This window comes from Aethalodelphis obliquidens, unplaced genomic scaffold (assembly GCF_003676395.1).
Source record: "Aethalodelphis obliquidens isolate GAN/ISIS:26980383/991018 unplaced genomic scaffold, ASM367639v1 scaffold77, whole genome shotgun sequence".
NCBI lineage: Eukaryota > Metazoa > Chordata > Mammalia > Artiodactyla > Delphinidae > Aethalodelphis > Aethalodelphis obliquidens.
In genome coordinates, this window is record NW_020838021.1 from 5,169,425 (window position 1) to 5,196,083 (window position 26,659).

A 26,659-nucleotide genomic window follows, 5' to 3' on the forward strand; every position below is an offset into this window, starting at 1 on the left:
GTACACAGGCTATTTAATGACCAAATAATTAATCTCCAAGGCCTGAACAACAGATTATATATAAAGGAGATTACACACAATAACCCATAAGGAATTATGTGCTAACACTGTAAGAAATACGGAATATTAAGCTGAGTATCTTGGTGGCCTATGAAAATATATCAAGTAATACTTCATGTATTAAGTTTAGATCAGTGTATACTTCACTGAAATCCTATTCTAAGACATTAACTATAAACTCATTTTACTACCTTCTGAAATTTTGTCCCTCTTATCTGAATTGTAGAGAAGAAAATGTCCCAAGTCCTTTATTGTTACAGTTCAAAACTAAATAGGCTCTTGGTCCCAGGATCAGAAGTTATTTTACAGATGGGAAAACTACCCATGGCACCAAGTAACAATGTATTTCCAGACTGAGAAGCTTGGCAGCAATGGAATCAAGAGGGCATATGGGGTGGGAAGGTAACACTCTGAAGACGGAAGTGATTAAAATTTTTATTTCAAAGTCCACATAAGAAAAAATAACTCACACAATCAGGAATGGGCAGGAATGCCAACATCTGATAATACTCTGAGATAACAAAACCAGATGGACCTTTCCTCCCTGAGGCATATCTGTTATACTTGTTGCTTTCAGGAATAATTTATGTAACTGCATACACCTACTTTGTATATATGGGTCTGTTTACCATGTGTGGCATAAAGAAACAATAACACAGAATAACTGCAATATGCGGGTAATCTATAATGCTCCACATGGAATTAATGTTAATCTATTTTTTGAGCATAGTATATATACAGACAGATACAAGATATTTCTACTTTGCCCAATTTCAGTATTTCTTAAATTTTCTATATTAGTTCAGATATTTATTCAGGGTTGCTTACAAAAGACTGCTATCTATAGTAATTACTAACCTGTTCTTTAACGGTGGTATTCACGTTGGTCAGGTAATGTTGACATATCTGACAGAATACCCTCATCTGTTTCTTTAAACGCAGCAAGTCCTCCTTGAAAAAATTTAACATGAGCATTTTAAAATACTGTATTAAAAACTCATTCAATATTTAAGATATTTTAAATTACATAAAACATCACCATATATTTAACTATGTTAACTCTGCTTGTATATTAGATTTAAAATCTTTATTATTTATCAAAAAGGAAAACAAAAAACACTTTTAAAATCTCAACAAATTGCAGGCTTAAAAACACCAGGTATATTCATGATAATTAGCTGACATCTAAAAATATTGTTTATATCATCTTTAACTCAGCCTTTTTCAATTTCCATTTCTCTGTTCATTCTGTAATACACTTAATTTACTATGTACTTAATATTGTAGGCCTAGTACTTAAAATCCTCAGACTATTAGTACATGCATATCATTAATGAATATATAAATACTGGTGGTGTAGTAAATATATGTTTTCACAAAGCTGAGTGTTAGAATATTCACTCAAAGCCAAATATCACCATACAGAAAAAGCATCTGTATATAAGAATACAATTTTATCAAAAAAAATACCAGGTATATTAACGGATAATATCCTACGTGATCTGGGTCCTTTAGAATGAGAAAACTTATATGACTATATATGGCTATCCATATAAATCCACTACCTCAGAATGCTTAACAAGTAAAGATTTATGTTCCATCCTCACTTTGTAATTTGATGAGTGGCTGACTGATGAATGGAATAAAATAAATGATAAAAAAGGGACAGCATGTTTCATTTTTCATTTGTAGGATAGTGGTTGTGCTTTTTAAAAACAGAGAGGGACCAAAGAAAAATTAGTTTTGTGGTATTACTCCACTTAAGAAAAAAAAATTTTAACCTACACTAAAAGGATGAATCTTTTTTTTCTTTTTCTAAATATTTACATCAGTTAATTTAAAATAGAAAACTACTTTATAAAGATCAGCCACACTAATTTATTTAAGGCATAACCTCTGGCCCGTCTCCTGATACTGGATGCCAAACGATAGAGTATCAGTACATATTTGGTATATGCAATAGACAAGTTAAATAAAAACAGGTTTAACTTAGAGATTGATTTGGTGAAGAAAACTCAACCAAGCTTCAGTAGAAATAATTTTTGCATTTAATAACCTTCATTTTTACCCTGTTTCCTCTACTAAAAGTATTACCTTTTTTCCCATGTTAATTTGTAACTCAATGCTTTTGATTTAGGTGAGCAATTATATTTGCTAATACAGTCACTGTTCCTACTGCAAGCTTGATATTGAATTAAACTTTTTGGGTGTCTGACAAAAAGTACACTATTTTAACAACAGTACTACATTGTCTTTTCAAGGTGGAAAACATCCATTTGTAGATATAATTGCATCTTGTGCTTAAAAACCTCAAAAAAATTCTAAAATTATTCTGTGAATTATGCAAAACAAACTGATTATCAAGAGGATTCCTTTTTGAGGAAAATAACTATGAACAGCTAATTCTATAGCTTACAAAAATTACTTAATATTTATAAAAATGTGCCCAAATAATATTTAAGGCAACATCTACTACTACAAGTACGAAGTTTAAGTTTCTAATTTACAAATGAAAAGGCAGTACTGTTTAGTTCAATTACTAAACACATCAAGGATTACCACTACAGATAAAAATTTGAAAGTTCTATGACCTAGTAGCTGGCACATTACACTCAACCAGAAAGTGATTTATCATGAATTTGGAACATCAGTACAGAGATCCTGAGTATGAATAAGGAGATCCCAAAACAATACGAGGCATAAGATCTAGGGACAGGTGGTTTGTAATAATTAATTTATATAACCCAATAGCTGTATCTGTATGTTTCAAAGGCTCTTGGTCATGATTTACAAAATCTGTAGTTCTTTATGTACCCAGTACTTTTGAGAATGATATGGAAATCCATAAATTATGCCACATATAAATGTGATTTTTTAAATTTAGAATCATACCCTAAACAAAACATATTAATGTTCTTTCACTGAATATACAACTACAAATAACTGTTTTTAAAAGTAAACATGGCTAAATAGATTAGAAATAAGCAAGATTTTATTGATATGTCTTATGTTTAAGTTTACTGAAAAGTTAATGCTATTTAATAAAAAAAGACGCCACTGAACCACCACAAACCTTTGTAGAGCTGCTTTCAGTTATCTTTGCAAGCTGCCAAAGGATTACATAGTGAGTGCATTGCAGTGCGTGAATAACAATCTATAAAAGAACAAAGAGAATACAGTTAAATTTTACAAGTCACAAGTCTTCTTTCTCAAAGTTAAATATGTAACTTGTAAATAAATAAAAACCTGTTCAGGCATGTCTCCATTTTCAATTCCGGTTTTCAATAGTTTGTAATTACAAGCAAACAAATCCCACTTTGAAAGATCATGGGCACTGTAAAAAAGAATTAAGTTATATTAAAAAGTTAAGCTTAATCACATTTGTTCTGGACTTGAGTGTTAAAAGAATACTATTAAAGTAAAATGTAGTAAACTTTCTAACATGCGCCCACAAGAACAACAAAAAAAATGTGTATTTTTAAAAAGTATATTAGTTGATAATTTGTTGTTCCCCAATTCACAACATGACTCTATCAAGTACTTTTTTCCCAAAAGCACAAGAAATCCAGCAAAAAATTTGACACTATAATCCCCAAACATGCAATTTGGTTCTGATTTTGCTACAGTTTTAAGAAATCAGAAACTTTAAGATTCAACTTACTTATGAAAAGCAGTGATTCTCTTCAATGTTGACAATACCTGATATGCATCATCTTCATCAGGTTCTTCGCCCTATGAATGTTAATTATATCATATTAAACATTAATAACCACAAAAGTGAAAAATCTTAGGCTATCACATTGGTGATTTCCACACCTTGAAAATAAAGAATAACCTAATTAAAAACCACAGAATAACTTTGTCATTCAATACTTAAACCTGGCCAAATTTAAAGCAATGTGGCCAGAATAATGGGTCAACATAGAGTTGTTATAACAGATACATTATACCCAAGAGAGAAAAACTGAATGACATTCTCCTTTTTTCCTTTAAGTGATCTGGACACAAAACAATGAAGACATCTACTCTTTCACAGTAATAAATGCATTGGGACAATAAAGAGAAATATATTAGAGGACAAGCAAGAGATCATAAAAGGTAATACCTAAAGGACAATCTACTAAGTAAATGAAACATAGTGCTCAAGAAAGATATATCAGACCAATTAAAATTAATTTGGAAAAAATCCTCTGCATAAGGACTAGATATACTAATCCTTTTTCTGGGTATCAACTTTCCAATTTAGAGTAACTTAAGTTTTTGACAATTTTATGAGTCTCACTATAAGAAACTTACAAATTTTTAAAAATACTATCGAACTTACTGTATTAAACCCCAGGTCTCTCAAAAAAATGCTTGTTTTTCACCATCAATTTTTATACAAGGTAAGTAATTAAACTTAATTAACAAACCATAGTTTGATTTTAAATTAACTTGTCCTAATCAGAATCATATCCAGCCAATAGTAGAGCCATTACAATTTTTAAGAATGTGATCATTCGTACATCAACATATTTGCACAAACCTCCAATTAAGCAAAACATAGTAAGCATGAAATGCTATACACAGAAATAAGAAAGTTAAAGAAGTAACTGCTAAACAAAGTAACTAGAAATTACGAAAGTCCACATCATTTTTTGCAGCATTAATGACAAAAGTGATGTGGAAAAGGCTAAATGCATTAATTTGAGAATCACAACTTTTTACTTTATGCAAATCAATTAAACTGTTAAGTGTACCTTTCCAGAAAAGATAAAAATCACAATAAAAATACAAGTGTATTTGAGCACCACACTTAAGCCTCTTTGGAAATACAACAGAACAACAAAACAACGAAGTCGACAGTGGCTATAATTTATCAAGGCTTTATAATATCAAAGACCATAAATAAACTTCCAAAATGTTAAGAAATACCCCAATTTTTGAGGTTACGTGGCCACAGTCTAGCTCAACTTTTCTGTTCTGTTAACACCCTGTTCCCTAACAGCCTCTTGTTCAACTAAACCCTGGAAACTTCCCAGATCATTTCTTTAAATTAAAAAAAGGGGAAAGATGTTAGCTTTGCTTTCACCCTCTCTTAGTTGCAGATTCTTGCCACCTTCCTATTTTGGTGGATGAATAATAGTATCACGATGAATCATAGAACAAAAAGTCTGAATGACTTTTCAACATACTGCTAGGGATTATCACCAAGACTAGTGACTAATTTGGTTCTGGGGGGTGTGGGGGGGTGCGCAATGGGGCACAGCTGACAAAATACTTGTAATATATACCTCTTGCAGAAAATCTTCAAGAAGCCGGTTAAACTTATCGGCCAACTCGTCTATCAGTTGACTTCTTGAAATATCTACTCTGTTGAAAATTGTGAACTCTTCATTACAGAGTGCGTGATAAGTTTTAGAACATGCTTCTAAAACATCTGTATCTGTGTGCTTCTCTACAATATTCCGGATCTGTCGTAATAAGGCATCCAAATGCTGCAAAATCAAAGTTTTCTTCATTAAAACTAAGGTATATATGATAGGCATAAAATGACTACACAACTGGGATGAACAGCTTCAAACACAGTAACTTTACAACCAGTAGGACATACTTTAAGTTCTTCTAGTCATAATAAATAAATGCACTGACCCACCCAAACTTATTTCCCCAACTTCAACAGGAATAGTATTACCTATCTCATAGGACCTTGGTGAGATGTTAATACATATAAATACATATGTTCCTGGAACACAGTAAATGTATTTAATGGATATTAGCTGCTTTCATTTTGCAATTGTTATTATCTAGTTACCCACCCCTAATCTCCATAAATGGTCAGTGATACAGTCACATAATGGCTAGCAATGATGGTACGGACATGGGCATGAATCAAAGGGAAACCTCATTAGTGCCATTCTCTAATAAATCCACCTTATCTAAAATATGTATGGCATACAAGATACAGGTTTCCTTTTACATTAAAAGTTACAAAAACATATTTCAAAAAATATAAATAAACAATATGATGGGATGAACTAAGTTAACGATTTTTCTTCAAGGTTTTTTATACACAGAAACACCATACCTTTTCTAATCGTCCAGTGGTATATATTTCCAAATCAAAGTATTGTGGCAATTGCAACAAGTTAGTCACCTTTTCAGCATCTACAGAGTACTTTGAAATAAAAAAAAAATCATGTCAAAAACATCACAATAATGGTAAGTAAATATTATGATAAGTGCAAAATTCTGTGTGGCACTTCCAAACAAAACTTGTAATTTCTTAGTAACACTCCTGATACTGACACAAACTTACTTTAGCTAATAACTGAGGAAGGGCCACAGCAAAGAGTTCAGTGATTTTTGTCCTGTCATCCAACTGGGTCTTCTTCTCCTTTGCTGTTAGCACCTAAGGTTAACACAACAAAGTTTCTAAGTATTTATTAATAAGCCCACTGACACTGTTAGGTGCTCAACTTTAAGTTAAGATATCCAAAATAAGTAATGATGGATACAAGAATTTCTACTATAAAACTTGAAACCCAAAAGTAACAAAGAGAATAGCTTGCACATTATATTTTTTAAAAATAGCAACACTTTGAATAGGTCTAGAGGCAAAATCAATACCCAATTAGATTAACTAACTCTACCTTTGGATGAAAGGAGAAGCAGTTAGGAAATGTAGTTTAGGAGTTTATATAATAATAGGACTGAGTAGGATTTCAGTCTACTATAAGTTGTGCCATGATCCATGAGTTATGAAATCAACATAAGTAACGACCAGCAATTAGAAAAACAAGAAAAAAACACGAAAAGAAAACAAAGGAAAATAGAATGCATCACCTAAGTTGCAGTATTGTTTGATGAAATTCTGTTTCAGTTATACACAAACACATATATATAGATGTGTACGAGGTCACAATATAAAAATGTATTTTTGTGCTTCACAAAGTTTGAAAGCCTGTGCAACTCTGGTCTACAATACAAATATATGTGAACTTTGAAATAATGCATTAAAATCATATCCCAGGAAATAGGAATTTCCCCCATATTAATGAATGATTATCCTGTCTTTATTTCTAACTTTTATTAAAAGAAAGCAAATCTATAAATAAACCAAAACAGACAAATACACCATTCTAAAATGTTGCACAACATGCGGTCTTAAAGGCAGGGACTGTCAATCACTGTATCTCCTGTAGTTACTGTCAACCACTGCATCTCCTGTAGTTAACTCACAAAGTATCTTATGGAAGGAACGTGGATTTCGCAAATTGCTAATGCTTTAAAATTTACTTCTAACACATATTTATAAGCAAAGATCGCCTGAAAAATAAAATTTAAGATTCAAAAATTTGATTATATGGTTACAAATAAGAACTTTAAAAAAGATATTGAAAAAGAGACATATAATTTAGAATACTGAAAATATGTTGGCATACCCTTTTTCCTGTCCCTCTCCCCACAGGAGGATGACATTCAGCAGCTTGTCTAATGGTACAAAGCATTATTTCAATCAGAGCACTCTCTTGTCTGTCCGTTAGCGCTGAAAGAAAAAAATCAGAAAGTTAACCTATTTTTTTCTTTATATGCCATTTATAATATTACATAACAGTTCCTTCTGCCTGTGACAGAATCTGACCTAATGTACTAAAGAAAATCCCATTACTATATCACAAAAAGGTTCAGAACAAGTTAAACCCTCCTAAGCATTACAAATCTGTAAAACACTGCTCCACAATTTGAGAAATGAAAATATGAACAGATACAAAAAGATAAAATATAATAAAACAAAATAAAGAATATTGACAGCAATTATATCCTTCTACATAGCATAATATTCATGTGTATGAAAACAAAATTATTCAAAGACTTTGAATCATTATTTTAATGCTAAAAGATAAAGAAATGGAATAAGTAAACTCTATTTTCAAAATTATCTAGACAACAAAAATACCATAATTAAACATCCTTACCTTCCTCTCCACTAAGTGGCTCCTCCAGCAACAAGCTATTCATACATTCCCAGTCTTTCAGCAGCTCAGTAGCACAGTCCCACATGCTATCCACAAGGTACGCTGCGTGCTCATGTAACTAAAATTTAAGAAGAGCAATGTGCTCTTAGACAAATATCATACTAGCCTTAATCAAAAGAATGGAAGCTTTGTTGGCACCATGTGCAAACTCAAACAATTTGTTTTTTGAGGTCAAATGGAAGAAAGGACAGAGAAGAACTGCCTTAGCTTGCTATGTATAAGTAAACCCTGCTAGGTAGTAACATTTCTCACAATAATCATTAAATCATTCACATGAAAATTATTTTTGAAGAGACTATATGCATGCATATTTAGTACCTGACTCAATACAGTCATTCTTCTATATCTAAGGAGGATTGGTTCCAGGACCCCCTGTCAGATTTTCCGAGGATGCTCAAGTTCCTTATATAAAATGGTGTAATCTGCACATAACCTATGCTCATCCTTCCATATACTTTAAATCATCTCTAGATTACTTATAGTACCCCAATACAATGTAAATACTATGTAAATAGTTGCCAGTATATGGCAAATTCAACTTTTGCTTCTTTGAACTTTCCGGAATTTTTCAAAAAATATTTTCAATCCACTATTGGTTGAATCCCCTGTTGGCTGAATCCACAGATGCAGAACCCACAGATATGGGGGGCCAACTGTATTACACGGGTGAACTACTCTCAGTTATAAAATATACTACAAATTTATTGTAACTTAATGGGAGTTGTAACGATTACTTAAAATACAAAATACATGATTACTTATCAATTCAATATATAACTAAATCATTTCTCTTCATTCTGTGAAGCTTAAAATGGCCCTAGAGCTTCCCAACTCATTTTAGGAGACAAGCATTACCATGATACCGAAACCCATCAAAGACGTTACAATTAAATATATATACATACCAACACCCTGCATGAACATGGAGGGAATGTTCTCAAAAAATTTGTAAACTAAAACCAGCAATATATAAAAAGGATAACAGATCATGACCAAGTAGGGGTTTATCCTAGGAATGCAAGGTTGATTCAACATTCAAAACAACAATCAACATAATTTATCATATTAATGTAATGAAAGATAAAATAATCATCTCAAGGGATGAAGAAAAAAGCATTGGACAGAATTCAACATCCATTCATGATAAAATGTCTCAGCACCCACACACCTATGGATAATTAATCTTTGACAAAGGAGACAAGAATATACAATGGAGAAGAGGCAGTCTCTTCAGCAAGTGGTGCTGGGAAAGCTGGACAGCCACATGTAAATCAATGAAGCTAGAACACACCCTCACACCATACACAAAAATAAACTCAAAATGGCTTAAAGACTTAAATATAAGACAAGACATCATAAAACTCCTAGAAGAGAAAGACAGGCAAAACATTCTGACATAAATCGCACCAATGTTTTCTTAGGTCAGCCTCCTAAGGCAACAGGAATAAAAGTAAAAATAAACAATGGGACCTAATCAAACTTATAAGCTTTTGCAAGCAAAGGAACCCATAAACAAAACAAAAAGACATCCTACAGACTGGGAGAAAATATTTGCAAATGATGTGACTGAAAAGGGCTTAATTTCCAAAATATACATAACAGTTCATACAACTCAATATCAAACAAACAACCCAATCAAAAAATGGGTGGAAGACCTAAATAGACATTTCTCCAAAGAAGACATACAGATGGCCAATAGGCACATGAAAAGATGCTCATTGGGCTTCCCTGGTGGCACAGTGGTTGAGAGTCTGCCTGTCGATGCAGGGGACACGGGTTCGTGCCCCGGTCCGGGAAGATCCCACATGCCGCGGAGTGGCTGGGCCCGTGAGCCATGGCCGCTGAGCCTGTGCATCCAGAGCCTGTGCTCCGCAACGGGTTATTAGAGAAATGCAAATCAAAACTACAATGAGGTATCCCCTCACATCAGTAAGAATGGCCATCATTAAAAAGTCTACAAATAATAAATGCTGGAGAGGGTGGGGAAAAAAGGGATCCCACTTAACACTGTTGGTGGGAATGTAAACTGATGCAGCCACTCAAAAGACTAAAAATAGAGTTGCCATAAGATCCAGCAATTCCACTCCTGGGCATATACCCAGACAAAGCTATAATTTGAAAAGGTACATGCACCCCTATGTTCACAGCAGCACTATTTACAATAGCAAAGACATAGAAACAACCTAAATGTCCATTGACAGATGAATGGATAAAGAAGATGTGGTATTGAGAGATGAATAGATAAAGATGTGGCACATATATACAATGGAATATTACTCAGACATAAAAAGAAACGAAATTGAGTTATCTGTAGTGAGGTGGATGGACCTAGAGTCTGTCATACAGAGTGAAGTAAGTCAGAAAGAGAAAAACAAATACCGTATGCTAACACATATATACAGAATCTAAACAAAACAAAACAAAAAAACGTCATGAAGAACCTAGGGGCAGGATGGGAATAAAGACGCAGACCTACTAGAGAATGGACTTGAGGACACGAGGAGGGTTAAGGGTAAGCTGGGACAAAGTGAGAGAGTGGCATGGACATATATACACTACCAAATGTAAAACCGATAGCTAGTGGGAAGCAGCCGCACAGCACAGGGAGATCAGCTCGGTGCTTTGTGACCACGTAGAGGGGGTGTGATAGGGAGGGTGGGAGGGAGGGAGACGCAAGAGGGAAGAGATATGGGGATACATGTAGAGCTGATTCACTTTGTTATAAAGCAGAAACTAACACACTATTGTAAAGCAATTATACTCCAATAAAGATGCTAAAAAAAAAAGACTCCATGCTTCCACTGCAGCGGGCATGGGTTCGATCCCTGGTCAGGAAACTAAGATCCTGCATGCCCTGCGGGGCGCCCCCCCCCTCAAAAAAGAAAGAAAGATATGTGTGTGTTTGTATATACACATACACATACATACAATGGAATATTACTCAGTCACAAAAAAGAATGAAATAATGCCATTTGCAGCAACATGGATGGACCTAGAGATTATCATACTAAGCGAAGTCAAGTCAGAAAGAGAAAGACAAATACCATATGATATCACTTATATGTGGAATCTAAAATATGACACAAATGAACATATCTATGAAACAAAAACAGACTTACAGATATAGAGAACAGGCTTGTGGTTACCAAGGGGGTGGAGAGGTGGGGGAGGGAAGGACTGGGAGTCTGGGATATTAGCAGGTGTAAACTATTATGTATAAAATGGATAAACAACAAGGTCCTAGTACAGCAAGGGAACTATATTCAGTATCCTGTGATAAACCATAACAAAAAATATGAAAAAGAATATACATATGTATAACTGAGTCCCTTTGCTGCAGAGCAGAAATTAAACACAACACTGTAAATCAACTATATTTCAATAAAATTAAAAAAAACTTCTCAGCAAAAAAAGGTATAGGAGGAAACATCCTCAATATAATAAATAGCTACGCAACACCTATAACTAAAAACGTAATTAATGTTGAAATATTGGATGCTTTTCCCCTAAGATCAGGAACAATCCAAAGCTATCCACTCTCACCACTTCTATTCAACATTCTACTGGATGCCCTAGCCAGTACAATAAGGCTGGGGAAAAAAATGGCATAAGAAAGGAAGAAGTAAAATCATCATTATTTGCAAATGACTTGATTGTATATTATAGAAAATACTAAGAATTTTATTAAAAACTTACTTTAAAAAGTGAATTTAGCAAAACTGCAGATAAGAGGTCAATATGCAAAAACCAACTGTATTTCTATATATAGAAACAATTAGAAAATCTAATTAAAAGGCCCTAACACTGATTAAATAATACACATATACTAAAAATGTATGTTGGGCCCTCTCAAATTCTGGTGAACAGGTAGGTTTTCAACCTAAGGGAGACCTAAAAGAGCTGATGTTAAATGTAAATCTGTATCTGCAACAACAATAATAATCACAGGTACCAAATATTGAGAACTAACAAAATGCTAGGTCTGTGCTAAGAGTTTTACATGGATTATCTCAGCATTATCTAAGAAATTATTATCCACATTTTTACAAGGAAAATGGGCTTAGAAAGATTAAGTAACTGAATCAAGGTTATACAAATAATAAGTAGGGAAGCCCAATCGGTAATCAGGTCTTTCTGGTTCCAAAATTCATGCTCTTAGCACTACATATAAATATACTATTTGAGTATCTTACTAACACAGAAAAAAATTTTTTTTGGTGTGGAATTGGTAGAACTCTATTTTATCCAACACTCACTGTGATATTTGGAAGATTTTAAGGTTTACATCATTTGAACCCCACCTCCAAATTGTTTTGAACGTAAGTACTAACATGAACATCAACTAACCTCACTTTCCAGAAAGAAAAAAACCAATGTCTTAACAAGGTTGGCATTTGGACCTTGTCGTCCCCTTCTTTTCATCATTCCATCCTCCTCTGGATCTCGACGACTGAAGAGCCTATGATAATATATGCAAAATACTTACTTTTAAAACAAAAATTTCCTAATTTAAAAAAAACTGTCTGAATTCCATATTTAAGCATTTAACAAAGGGGTACATGGGAGCTGGGTAGGTACAGTATTTTCCAACTTTATACTAAGTAATTGCTATAAACCTTTTTCATTTCACACTTGGTGGTACTTCTAAATCCTTTTAAATTAACTTCTCATGTTAGTTGCATTGTGAATTACTTCTTTTTAAAACCCTTACTGCATTTTAAGCAAGCATTTCTTTTTATAAAAGTATCACAATGACTAACCTATACCATTTATGCACATAAATCTATGATAAACATTCTTCTCTTTAAAAATGACATGTCTTTTCCTTCTATCCTGCTTGCACAATTTATCCCAAAGTCTGAACTTAGTGGCCTCTTTCTACGGGTATCATGATCATTCTTTCTTATAAACAACAAAAGTTATCACTGGATAACAATGAATAGAAAACTGTAGTGTAAATGTTTTACATCATGTACTCTTTCTAATAAATGCTTCACCCCAAATGAGCATTTTAATAAAATCTTTAAGATTTTACAATCTAAAATCTTACAATTTAGTCCAAGTGGTTCAAATTGTTCTCTTTAAAAGCCATTACATAACATTTACTAAATATTTTCAGTGATTAGATATTCACACTATCTATACTACCTAATCTGAGGTGTTAAACAGCAACATAAAAGAAAAGAGACTAAAGGATTCCTGTGGTTCTTATATCAAACCGTTATCAAAGTACTCGAAGTAAAACCTTTTATTATTTTGAAAAATATTTTTTTTGTAACGCAAAAATAGGCTTAAGACCGGTACTGAATAATTTTTAATAAGTTATATTTATATATATTTTAATATGAATGATAACACAATAAATTACTTCCATTAAAGTATACTTTAGACAAATGAACAACAGAAATACAGATTTACTTTTTGTAGAGAAATTCTCCAGCTGCTACTGCTACTGGCCGATGAGCTGAATAAACCAGATGATAGACATTTTCACAATCTTCTGCAGTAAGAACTTCTTCACTACTCCTAAGAAGAAATAAGCAATAGCAGTTTTCAAAGTAATGTTGTAATTTTAAGCATACTGATTACAAAAATTCATATTCACACATTAAAAAATAGTACACTTCCACTTTTAAACTTGTGTTTAAAAAAAAAAACCTTCATTAAGAACTTCTGTTGAAAGAAGAAATCAACCTTATTTCATTATTGTCTATCAGTAAAAGCATCCCCTGACAAAACAGCTGAGTATTTTGTTAACATCTAAGATCAATGGGAGGTAAAATTAGAGTGAATACTGAGTATAATGAAACATATACTAAGAGAAATAACAATGTGACAAATATGCTAAAGGGAAATGAAGACAAAATAATATAAACTAACGTAGGAAAAAAAGTGGTGGTATGCTAAGAGCTTAGAGTTAATAATCACAAAGAACATTTTGCATGTATTTCATAGTAATATTAGGCAAGAGACAATATTGCAACATTAAAATATACTAACACCCCAGTTATCTCACAATGAAGAATAACACTTCATTCACCATGTATTAAACACCATATAAGGCAATGCAAAAGCATTTTAGCAAATAATTAAAATTTAAGTGCCAAAGACCTTTACAATGTATCATTATAAAAATCTTACTAAAATGCAGTGCTCATTTTACTGACCTTATTTTAAAAGAACAAAATAAACCTAACAAAATCTTGGTAAATCAAAGTCATTATTAGGCCCATCAACCACAATACCCCAGGGTAAACCTTGTTGGGTGCTTCCATAGTGGGACTCTGCATTCGAAGTCCTGACCTCTGGCACCTCTTTCCCTCCTAATATGCTTTTAGTCTACTGTGAGATAAACAATCTAGGTTTTTACCATTATATGTAAATTAGGAATCATAGGACCACCATCAGAGAAAAAAGCCTAAGGATAGTAGATGGTTAGTTCAGGAGCTCAGATCCTTTTTGGTTTTCTGCTGTGCACAAGGTTTCCAGAAGTCTGATGTCTAAGGAAGTATTACTTCTTTTTGAGAAAAATGAAACCAAAATGTTAAAAGTTTGAAAAGCACTTTAATTTAAATTAACTCGATGTGTAATACTGGATCATTTTTGGAAAAACCACTTGTGCCATCTTATAATAAAATATATACATATACATATATATTGAATCAAATCAGTGAAACTATAGTAAATGTGTAGTAGTTCACTCATTTTAACCAATAAGGAATGTTCCTGACAAGTTTCAGTTATTAGGTATATACATGGCTGAATCAACAAAAATGGCCATTACCCTTCATTAAAATACCAGAAACAACAAAAAAAGATGTCCACAGGGTATTACGGAGGAAAAGGGGAGAAGCTGTAGAATTATAAGTAGGATACTATTATTTTCTTATTTACTTCAGGATTCTTTCAATATTTTTATAACGTGCATATAATAATTTATAATTTTTAAATCTAATTAAAAATTAAAGAAAAATGCAATTGTTAAGACTGCTCAAAATCCCCCCAGTTAAGGGAATTCTCAGAAAATGTCAGTGTATCTAGAGCTGCCTTCTTTTTTTCTGATTTTTTTTTAATTTAATTTTTATTGTATATTGGAGTACAGTAGATTTACTATGTTGTGTTAGTTTCAGGTGTACAGCAAAGCGATTTAGTTATACATATATCTATTCTTTTTCAGATTCTTTTCCCATATAGGTTGTTACAGAGTAGTGAGCAAAGTTCCCTGTGCTATACAGTATGTACTTGTTCATTATCTATTTTATATATAGTAGTGTGTATATATTAATCCCAACCACCTAATTTAAATTTTGAGGTAGAGCTGCCTTCTTTTTAATGACTGCAATGTAGTCCATTTCATATAAATGGCGTTAATAACCATGCTCCTCACACAGGACTGCTGCATTAAATGAGATAACCCCTATGAGGTGCTTCTATTAGTTATTATATATAAATTTAATTCTTCCTCTATTAATAATCATCTAGAATATTTCCAAAATTCTATTACAAATAGTACTATGTTAGAGAATGTAAGCATTTTATATTTTGAATAGATACTGCCAAGCTTTGCTCCAAAGAGGTTACACCAATTCATAGTCCCATCAATAATGTATAAGGGTCTGTTTTTGCATAGCCTTACCAACGTAGTGTATTACCAAACACATTTTGTATCTTTGTCAAGCAATAGGTAAAAGATGGTCTCATTTTAATATACATATCTCTAAGTATGGCTAAACAACTTTTCATATGTTTAAATTTTTATTTTCTTTTCTGTCTATGATGTGGTTCCTAACTTTTGACTCTTTTCCTATTGGGTTTCTGTTCTTTTTATTGATTTATTGAAAGTGACTCCTATGATGCAAATATTTGCCCAGTCTGTCATTTGTTTTCTGAGTTTGTTTATATTTTATGTCATATACACATTTCTAGTTTTTTTCTTCTAGTTTTTCATGTAGTTAAAATTCAGTATTTTTTTTAATGTCTAGGTTTTATGTCATGCTCAGAAAGACATTGCTCAGTTTACATATAAAATATAAATGTTTAATCGTCCCCTAAGTTTTCATCTAGCACTTTAATGGTCTCATTTATCTACATTTAAACATTTCATCCACCTGGAAATCATTTCTATATAAGGTCAAAATATGAATCCAATTTAATTTCCCCCCAAATAGAACCTAAGTGTCACAAAACCATTTATTTTCTGATAGGAAACGACCCTTACCCTACACTAGGTTCCTGGATGCATTTAAGTTTGTCTCTATTCTTTATTCTGTGCCATTGATTTGTCTATTCACATACTAGTGCCAAAATTTAAAAGTTACTATGGTAGGGGTAGGGAGGGATAAATTAGGAGTTTGGGATTAACATATACACACTGCTATGTATAAAACAGATAACCAGCAAGGACCTACTATGTATATGTATAACCGAAACACTGTGCTGTACATCTGAAATTAACACAACACTGTAAATCAACTATACTTCAATTTTTTAAATTAATAATAATAAGTTACTGTGGTTTTACAATATAGTGACTTAAAATCATACCGGGTAGTCGTCTCTCATTAGTTTTTAATCAGAATTTTGCTGGCTACTCTTACATGATGACTTTCCCATACATATGAGTATCAGAATTAGCATGCTATGATTTTTTTTTGAAAAGGCCCTTTTGCAATTATTTGGATCATGTTAACAACCTAAATGTCCATTAATAGATGAATGAATAAATAAAATGTGTTATACATACAATGGAATATACTGAGTCTCAAAAAGGAATAAAATTCCGATACATAACCTAACATGGATGAACTCTGAAGACATTATGCTAAGTGAAATAAGCCTGCTACAAAAGGGCAAATATTGTATAATTCCACTTATATGAGGTACCTAAAATAATCAAATTCAGAGATAAAGAGTAGACAATATGACTTAAAATCACACTTGGCAGTCGTCTACAGAGTATCAGTATGGGAAGATAAAAAAGGTTCTGGAGATGGATAATGGTGATGGCTGCACAACAATATGAATGTACTTAATTCCACTGATCTGTACTCTTAAATATGTTTAAATGGTAAATCTTGTATATATCACCACACCTTTTTAAAAAGAAAAAAGTTAATTCCATCACTTTTACATTTTAAAATAGAATACGTTTTAAATTCAGATTGTTTACAGATAAATTTCAGTAAATACTAATTTCTGAAAGTGTGACAAGGGACTTCCCTGGTGGTCCAGTGGTAAAGAATCTGTCTTACAATGCAGGGGACACAGGTTTGCTCCCTGGTCAGGGAACTAAGATCCCACATGCCAAGGGGCAACGAGCACGCCACAACTACTGAGCTCTCGCACCTCAACTAGAGCCCGCGTGCCGCAAACTACAGAACCCATGCACTCTGGAACCCGTGCGCCACACCTACAGAGCCCACGCACCCTGGAGCCTGCGCGCCACAACTAGAGAGAGAAAACCCACACGCCACAATTAAAGAGAAGCCCACGCACTGAAACGAAAGATCCCAAATGCCTCAACAAAGATCCTGCATGCTGCAACTAAGACCCAACACAGCCAAAAATAAATAAGATAAATAAATAATAAATAAAATCTTAAAAAAATAATAGTGACAAAATATGATAGGCATATTTAACACATTCAAGTGTTTAACTTTATTTCAAGAGCATCTAGAGACAGTAAAATTGAAAGGAAACTAGTCAAGAGAATGAGAACTCATGAATTCCTAGCTCAGAATTTTCTAGTCCAATGGTTCTCTCTTCCTGTTTTCTCAACTTTGCATGAAAAAATTAAACTTCTTGCTGTAAAACCCCAAGTTATTAAAGTTTAGATCTAAATAAATTTAAACCAAGTATTCTAATGTATTATTTAGATAACTAGACATTAGCGATATGCAATAAATACATACTTACTGTTGGACTTCCCTGGTGGTCCAGCGGTTAAGACTCTGCACTCCCAATGCAGGGAGCCCGGGTTCGATCCCTGGTCAGGGAACTAGATGCTACATGCATGTTACAACTAAGAGCCTGCATGCCACAACTAAAAGATCCCACATGCCGCAACTAAGACCCAGGGCAGCCAAATAAATAAATAAATATTTTTTAAAAAACATACTTACTGTAAAACAAGAGTGAGTAATTTTATTGCTTGTACTGCAACATCATATTCTTTGTCAAGGGTCATAGACACAATTCTATCCTAAGGACAAAAATAATTAAAATATTCTTAAAGGGAAAGCCAGAAAAAATACTTTCAAATAACAGGTAATTTTTAAATACTTAGAGTAATACTAACCTTGAACCGACTGGTAAATAGCTCCAGTTTGGAATTAAGCTCTTTATTATAATAAAGCCCTTGTAGAGCAGTGAGACATTTGAGTCTTACCTCACCTTGCTGAATGAAACAAGAGGAGAAAATGCATTAAAACTCTGCATATTTTCAACCTGAACATTCAAGATACTTACAATATTTTCTACTTTAAATATGTTCTATACAATAGCATTTCTTCGGAAACTCTCATCTTTGATAATGCAAAAATAGGAATCAATACATAAACACTTAAAACTAAATACCTTTGGGGTTACTACTGCTGTGGGTCAAATGAAAATTTTTTCAAAGCAATACTATTGTGAAAGACGATAGTAGCATATTTCACAGTAAGTTTTCCTTTACAGAAATTAATATTTGTAAGGAATATATACAAAGAACTTCAAGGCTTGTGAAGAGGCAGACTAAGAGAAAGGTAGATTAATTAAAAAAAAATAAAAAAGGTCAGAAGCCAAGTTGTAACTTATAATCTGGCTAAGATACATGTTTATCAAGAGAATCAAAATTAAAGAAATTTTAAAATGTATAAAGCACTTACATATTAACAGAGTAAGAATTCTTCTTACTGCTCTAAGAAATGTCTCACCACTACCACCATCGCCTACATGATCCAATTGTTTCAGTACAAAAATTGTTTCAAGATTGAAGGCTAAATCAGTCACCAAGATTCAAAAAACTAGGGGACTTTATGTGATAGAGACCATATTTTCATGGAGCGGACAGAAAAGAATAAAGGAGAGAGGCCTATAGGAATGTGCTCCCAGTTTTACCTATATGCAGATAAGTCACTATGAATGAGAGCAGCAGATAGCTATGCCTATGTGTAAAAAGAAAAGCAGTCTATAAGGCATATCTTACCTTATCATGCATAGTCCAACCAACATATTTTAAATAACTGTCATTAAGAAAGGCATCACTATACATTTTCATCCAAATGCCAATTTCTTCAATGCAAATAGCTCGGATTTCAGCTATTGCATCCCTGCATGGAGGAAGGAAAATTATGCATATTAGTGCCAGTATACCACAGGACTTGTGGTTTATTTAAGCAGCACCAAATACTCCATACCTACTATGAATATACCACTACCTTAAGTATTACTGGGGATTTAAATGTAGAATTGAAGCATGGCCCCCGAATGCCAAGAGCTTACAGTCTAGTTGTCAAAGCATACTTATCACCATATAAATATTTAAAGTTAAATAAACCTACAAACAGAATCCAATCCCCACCTTTTATATACCATGCCATACCCCAGCCTTTGTTCACACCTCCTGGGCATGGTGTGTTCAGACAGCAGGAACACTAGTCTGGTTAGATAATATTTTCCAGGTGAGAATTAGTTACACCTAATATTGAGGCCAAGCTCAATTTGGATTTGAATGTCAGACTAAATTATTTTGAATTCATCCTGTAGGTAATGGTAAGTCATTCAAGGCTTTTGAGCAGAAGAATGATGCAACAAAAGAACATTTTAAGACAACTGCAATAATCTCTAGGCATGAGAATGACGAGGGAACAGACTAAGGTAATGGTGACAACAGAAATAAAAAGGTAAGAATAGACAAAGGGATATTACAAAGGAAGTATTAACCTGATTCAATAACTGCCAAGTTAAGGAAATGACGGAGAAGTTAAATAAACATGCCACCAACATTTAAAGAATAGGTTACAGCAGAAATGGTGGTAAGATTACCTATTTCTTTCCTCTACTCATTCAAAATAAGGGAAACATCTCACTTAAATCTATCCAGCTTTTCCCACTAATATTCAAATGGAAGAGGAAAGAGTCAGGAATCAGAACGTACAGTCTCTACTAACATAGTACCTCCAAAATCAATTAAGTATTCTGTACCCTGACTCCTAATAACAGCAGTAGCTTCCATTTTCTGGGCATCTACAAGTCAAGCACAACATTACCCCATTTTCAGATAGAAAACAAAGTTGAGAGCAGTTAAGTAACTTGCATAGAGTGTCTCAATCAGTGGAAGAGCTTAGATTCTAACACTGATCTTACTCTAACACGATTTCCACTAAATTTATATTACCTAAACCTCTAAATATCCAAACTTGAACAGGATAAGAGTTACATTAAAAAAACTGCCCTGACTTACCGGTATCTATGTACAAACACTCCCTTAAATATTGCATTCATCATATTTTCTATTTCATCTTGATTTTCTTGAAGCTGAAAAGAACACATCATTTCTTTTCAATTGTAATGGAAGAGAACCAAAAGGACATCTAAAAGTTGTTACAAACACAAATGCAGGTTTCTCCGGTGTTTTGGTTATTACACCCAATTCCTTTTTTTTTAACATCTTTATTGGAGTATAATTATGCTTTACAGTGGTGTGTCAGTTTCTGCTTTACAACAAAAATATGGAACACTTCACGAATTTGCGTGTCATCCTTGCGCAGGGGCCACGCTAATCTTCTCATTCCAACTTTAGTATATGTGCTGCCGAAGCGAGCACCCAATTCTTAATTCCACTAAACGAAAAGTGTCCACATACAAAAATTAACATCTGTTGTCTATTAGGTAGCCACAGTCCCTTAATACCTGGAATATTTGTACTTGATTTTTAATGTTTAGCTGGTAGACTAATTTTTTAAATGGTCACATATTTTCATTGTATAAATGTACATAAAGAAATCTGTTATGTAGTTTATTATAATACATATTATATAACATATAATCAAAAGAGCATAACAATGTTTCATTATCTTGGTCTGTAGCATCTGAAAAATAAGTCATGTTAACTAGTGCCTGCTAAAAGAACAAAACGATTTGAGTAAAATAACTTGGCAAAAAATTTGTCTCCCTGCTAAATATTTTTGAGGGAAATAAGGCTCACTTGAAATAACCAACTAAACATTTCAAATCTGGGTTGACTTATTTACTCCCATATATTTTCAACTCAGAGTTTGAGAGTTAAGAGAAAATTGTTTCAGAGCTTGAGAAGTACAAGGAAAATCTTTCACACCCTAAGTATTAATTAGCTTTTAGATTATATTCTATGTTTCTGTAAAATGTTTTTTTTTCTTTTCATGAATATAATCTCACATTTCCAAATAATGCTAACAAGGGCATGCACTTGTATTAATTAGCACAGTCAAAGGCACAGGTGGTCTTTCAACATGTTTAAAAACTTAACCCACACTAGAAGTATTAATATCTTATAGTTGTACAAGAATTTTAAACTCAAAACCCCTTTTTACCTATATCCACTCATTCTATGTTCAGAATCTTAGAATCAGGCCATAATTTCATGCATTATGTTCATCTAATAAAGCATCCAATGCAATTTATTAACTAAGTTAAGGGGCAAAAAGGTCAATTCTTCATTTCAACTACAGGTGACCCGTGAACAACGCAGGGGCTAGGGACGCTGACCCTCCACACAGTTGAAAATCCAAATAAAACTTATAGTTGGCCCTCCGTATATGCAGTTTCTCTGTATCCACAGTTTCTCCATATACAAGGTTCCACAACCAAAGATTCAACCAACTGTGGATCATGTAAGTACTGTAATATTTACTACTGAAAAAAATCCAAGTATCAATGGATTTGCACAGTTCAAACCTGTATTGTTCAAAGGTCAACCGTACGTGAAAAAGATGAGGAGTTTAGGCATGGTGGAAATGTGGGCAAGATTTTTCTGGCTTCTCTTGAGCAAGGGGCATTTTAAAAAGTTATTGGCTATCTCAGAAATAACCAACTTTTAAATTATAGTTACCACTACCCCCCAAAAAATGTCAAAATCAAGTAAGTAATTTATGGAATACCACGGCAAATATTTTAACTCAACTGCATTACTAATATTTCTGAAACAGCAGACTTTGTCTATTAGAAATAAAAATAAACATCCCCAATATCAGATAGCAAAATATTACATCACCAATGAAGGAGGAATTTAAATCAAAAACACAACATCAAGGGAATTCCCTGGCGGTCCAGTGGTTAGGACTCGGCGCTTTCATTGCCAGGGCCTGGGTTCAATCCCTGGTCAGGGAACTAAGATCCCACAAGCCGCACGGCATGGGGGCAGGGGAGACAACAACAACAACGACCAAAAAACACAACATCAAAAGATTTTATTTATTATTATTTAGCATAAAACTGAAAAAATATATTTTCCTCATTCAAAGTTGAATTTGGTGGTCATTAATGTTAACCAAGTGCCTCTTACACTATAAAAAAACCAAAAACACAGATTATGACAGCATAAATAGCTTATAAGTTATTTTTCAAAGTGACTTTACATAAGTGAAACCTCATTTCATCCTGACAATAAGCTGACGGAGGAAGTTAGGAGAGATATTTTCACAGTAGAGATGAACAACACTAAAGCATTAAGCAGCTTGTCAGACTGGCCCAGGACTCCTTATGTGAAGCCTTGAACTCTTAATCCTAGTCCACATAGAAAGAATATATACACAGAAGGTACTGTTGGCATGAATAATCAACAAAAATAAGTTAGATGTATAAACAACCTGAAACATGTTGTTTAAATTTTTCAAAAAAATTTATCCGATGAACTAGCAAAGTTATATCATAATTAATGGTGACCAAGTTAGTTACAGATTAATAGCTTAAATATTCAGTGCAAAAGTGTACATACCTCTTTCCGCTTCTGTAGCAGGAGTTCTAGCCTCTCATTGGCTCGTTTTCCAATCATTTTATTCCGTTCTGCCTCATATTGTCTTTGTGTATTATCCATATTAATGCTAAGATTTAGTGCCACATTCACCAAAGCTGTCATCAACTTCATAGCTATTTTTAAATGGAAAATGCTGAACTTAGTCTCACAGACACAAAAATTTACAAGTTAAGATCAATTTAAGAGAAATTAAAAACAAGATGGGCTGTTCCACTTCTAACAGAAAAGAAAAATATAGCTGCTACAAATGACAACAACAATAGTAAAACAACAGCTAATGTGTATTGAATACTTACTATATGTCAGTTACCTATGCTAAATACTTTTCATGGATTAACTCCTAATCCTTACAACAGCCCTCAAAGTTAAGTATTATCCTCATTTCATTCATGAAGAACCTGAAGCTCAGGGAGATTAAGAAATCTGCCTCAGACTACACAGTTCATATACATAGTTAAACCAAGATTCAAAACTAGGTAATCTGACTCTAGACTATGCTCAAATCCCACTATACTATGATATATATGTCTCCTACAATGACCTTTTCCAGAGACCACGATTCACCTTCTAAATAAATTTTGATTCATACAGCAGTCATTTAGCTATCCAGTAACCAAAGGGGGAGGGAACTTAAGTGCTTTTTATCAAAGTACAGTGTGTAGAAATGTTGAACAGTTTTATCAGTACTTGATTTCCTTTAATTTTACTCTATTACATATCATCATAAAGACAATGGTGCGATTATGAAGGACAGATCTAGATAAAAAGTCAAAAGTACAAAGAGTAAAATATCACTCAATAAAGTGCTTTTTATCAGAGTTCCTCCAGATCTCTACCTTCTGTTACTGAACTCTTGCTACTAAGACAAGACTCACTGCCTGTGATTTCAAACTTATTAATTGAAATATCTGAACACTTTATGCTTAATATAGCTTAGTCCAGACTATGTCTCACACCTGGTTCACTGCGTGATAGAACACCACAAAACTAAACCTTAATTTGTGGCTATTGGCTCTCTTTAAAAGAGATCTCCAATCTTCTGAGCTATTCCACACCTTCAGCAAACCAGTTTGTCATTCTGATCTAAAATTACCCACCTTACCCCATCATATATGCTTTAATTTACTTTAACTGTTCAAGTTCTTAACATCAAAGCTACCTAAATTCACAGAGCAAGATCACATTCATATTTTGTGACCTCAAATCTAAAAGCAAAACCTACAGGTTGACTGTATGCATTTTATTTTTTTTTAAATGGAGGGCTGAGCAGAAGTACATCTTTAATCATAGCTTTAATTCTCTGGGGAAATACTCTAAAGGAAAAAACATCCCCACACTTAGAGAAAGAAACATTTTTGTAGAAATCAAAATATTCTATCATTAAGGCTTAGAATACTGTAGTAACAATTAATGCCTAGTTGATTTATTCAAACTCAAACCAAAAAGCACATATTCAATAATAGTACTTTCAGCACAAAAGAGAAACCAGAACATTTTATCAACATCAACACTAAAAACCACTGTTCTAGAATTAATCATGTGAGCCTTAAAAATGTAACTCATTTCATTAAAATTTAAAGAGCAAAGAATCTGACTCAGCCTAAAGTTACTCAGAAGCGTAAGAAAAATCAACTTTTTGTGGTGTGATTAAATAAGCATCATCCTATAGTGACCATCATACCAGGAGGGACTATGCTAGCAGAGACTATGCATAAAAGTCATTTAGAATTACATATCCAAAATGACTGTTCCCCAAATTTGCTGTCAATACCTTCCTTGATAAAACATATTTCAAGAACCCAACAGATCACTATGCCATAGAAAGGGAGAAGAGGTGGATAGGAAACAAGTAGGTTTACCACAAGAAAATTAATTATGCCTTCAGAAAATCAAAACTGAAGATATCACTCCATTCCCAGTAATTCGTGAGGGTTGAAGGAGAGGGGAGAGTGTCCTCTTAGGGGCTACTTAATAAATAAAATTAATTTGTCACCATTATTTCATTTCTTTTAATGAAAATCATTTTCATCTCTAACCTAAGAAAATGCACAGAAAATATTTCTAAATACTGACCTGCCAGGGTGCTTGTGTGTCGAAATGCTCTGACTTGTGAGTCAGACAATCCTGTAAGAAGTGAAATGACCGTATCCATCATGTACTCATCATATATGATACTATATTGACACTGCCGTACTAATACGCCAATGAATTCACAGAAACTGGATTTGAACTTCTTCCACTGAGGACCAGCCATGGTAAGTGGATAATCTCCACTATCCTAAAACAGAAATTTTAAACAGCAATTTCATTTAAAACACATGACTTAATAAACTTTTACTTTTTTTTTTTCAAATACCCTAGGCAGAAGCTTGAAAAGACTCCTTTATCGGACCTCCCTGGTGGTGCAGTGGTTAAGAATCCGGCTGCCAATGCAGGGGACACAGGTTCGAGCCCTGGTCCGAGAAGATCTCACATGCCACGGAGCAACTAAGCCCGTGCGCCACAACTACTGAGCCTGTGCTCTGGAGCCCGCAAACCACGACTACTGAGCCCACGTGCCACAACTACTTAAGTCCACACGCCTAGAGCCCATGCTCTGCAACAAGAGAAGCCACCGCAATGAAACCCGCGCACCGCAACGAAGAGTAGCCCCCGCTTGCCGCAACTAGAGAAAGCCCGTGCGCAGCAATGAAGACCCAATGCGGCCGAAAATAAAATATAAATAAATAAACAAATTTATTTTTTAAAGAAAGACTCCTTTATCTCATCTTTCTTCTATAATAAATCCTCAAAGTAGGCAGGAGAATAATATGCAAAGGTAGAGGTACCTTTGAACACATCTCTTTTATTTAAGATCAAAATGGATGGGACTTCCCCAGTAGTCCAGTGGTAAAGAATCCGCCTTACAATATGCAGGGGACACAGGTTCGATCCCTAGACAGGGAACTGGGATACCATATGCCACGGGGCAAACTAAGCCCATGAGCCACAACTACTGAACTCGCGCCTCAACTAGAGAGCCCGCATGCCGCAAACTACAGAGCCCACGTACTCTGGAATCCACGCTCCACAACTAAAGAGAAGCCCGTGAGCCGCAAATTAATATCCCACGTGCCTCAACAAAGATCCCACATGCTGCAACTAAGACCCAATGCAGCCCTAAATAAATAAATACATAAATAATAAATCTTTTAAAAAAACAAAATGGATATTCTGAATTCACTCTAACCAATGAAAACATATACCAATTACATACCAAAATAAAAAGCCTCTCCCATCAAACAAAACATTATTCTGATAAGCAAAGATACGGTTACTAAATTTCTTTAAAACAAAACCAAACCAACATCAAACCAAAGCTATATGTTTTAATGGATTCAAAATGATGAAACCACATTCTCAGCCAGTCTAATGGATTGATGTATGAGTTATAAATAATCGAAGGATTACAATGTATGTTTTCATTAGCTTCAGGACATCAAATAGTCAGCAGATGTAAACAATGAGATATTTTTTTAAAAAATGGAAATGTAGCTAGAATGACCTGGAAAGACAGGTACTCAAGTACTCCTATATATAAGATGGG

General features: G+C 33.7%; 1 protein-coding gene and 1 pseudogene across 5 annotated transcripts in view; both read right to left on the minus strand.

Annotated features, from left to right (window-relative positions):
• The window catches only part of STAG2 (STAG2 cohesin complex component), a 115,667-nt gene that overhangs the window by 30,346 nt on the left and 58,662 nt on the right, over nt 1-26,659 (minus strand). For 4 of the 5 annotated variants that reach the window (XM_027092369.1, XM_027092371.1, XM_027092367.1 and 1 more), the window contains exons 7-23: nt 25,147-25,351; nt 23,035-23,186; nt 20,524-20,597; nt 19,267-19,390; nt 18,376-18,474; nt 18,200-18,279; nt 13,497-13,604; nt 12,426-12,537; nt 8,019-8,136; nt 7,485-7,588; nt 6,359-6,451; nt 6,128-6,217; nt 5,334-5,537; nt 3,722-3,792; nt 3,307-3,394; nt 3,134-3,214; nt 919-1,011 (exon numbers count right to left, since the gene is read on the minus strand). In XM_027092369.1, coding sequence (XP_026948170.1) covers nt 919-1,011; nt 3,134-3,214; nt 3,307-3,394; nt 3,722-3,792; nt 5,334-5,537; nt 6,128-6,217; nt 6,359-6,451; nt 7,485-7,588; nt 8,019-8,136; nt 12,426-12,537; nt 13,497-13,604; nt 18,200-18,279; nt 18,376-18,474; nt 19,267-19,390; nt 20,524-20,597; nt 23,035-23,186; nt 25,147-25,351 — 1,896 coding nt within the window. The remainder of the gene's footprint in view (nt 1-918; nt 1,012-3,133; nt 3,215-3,306; nt 3,395-3,721; nt 3,793-5,333; nt 5,538-6,127; nt 6,218-6,358; nt 6,452-7,484; nt 7,589-8,018; nt 8,137-12,425; nt 12,538-13,496; nt 13,605-18,199; nt 18,280-18,375; nt 18,475-19,266; nt 19,391-20,523; nt 20,598-23,034; nt 23,187-25,146; nt 25,352-26,659) is intronic. The other variant, XM_027092372.1, reaches the window with a different exon arrangement.
• Nucleotides 20,786-20,886, minus strand: LOC113612475 (uncharacterized; annotated as a pseudogene).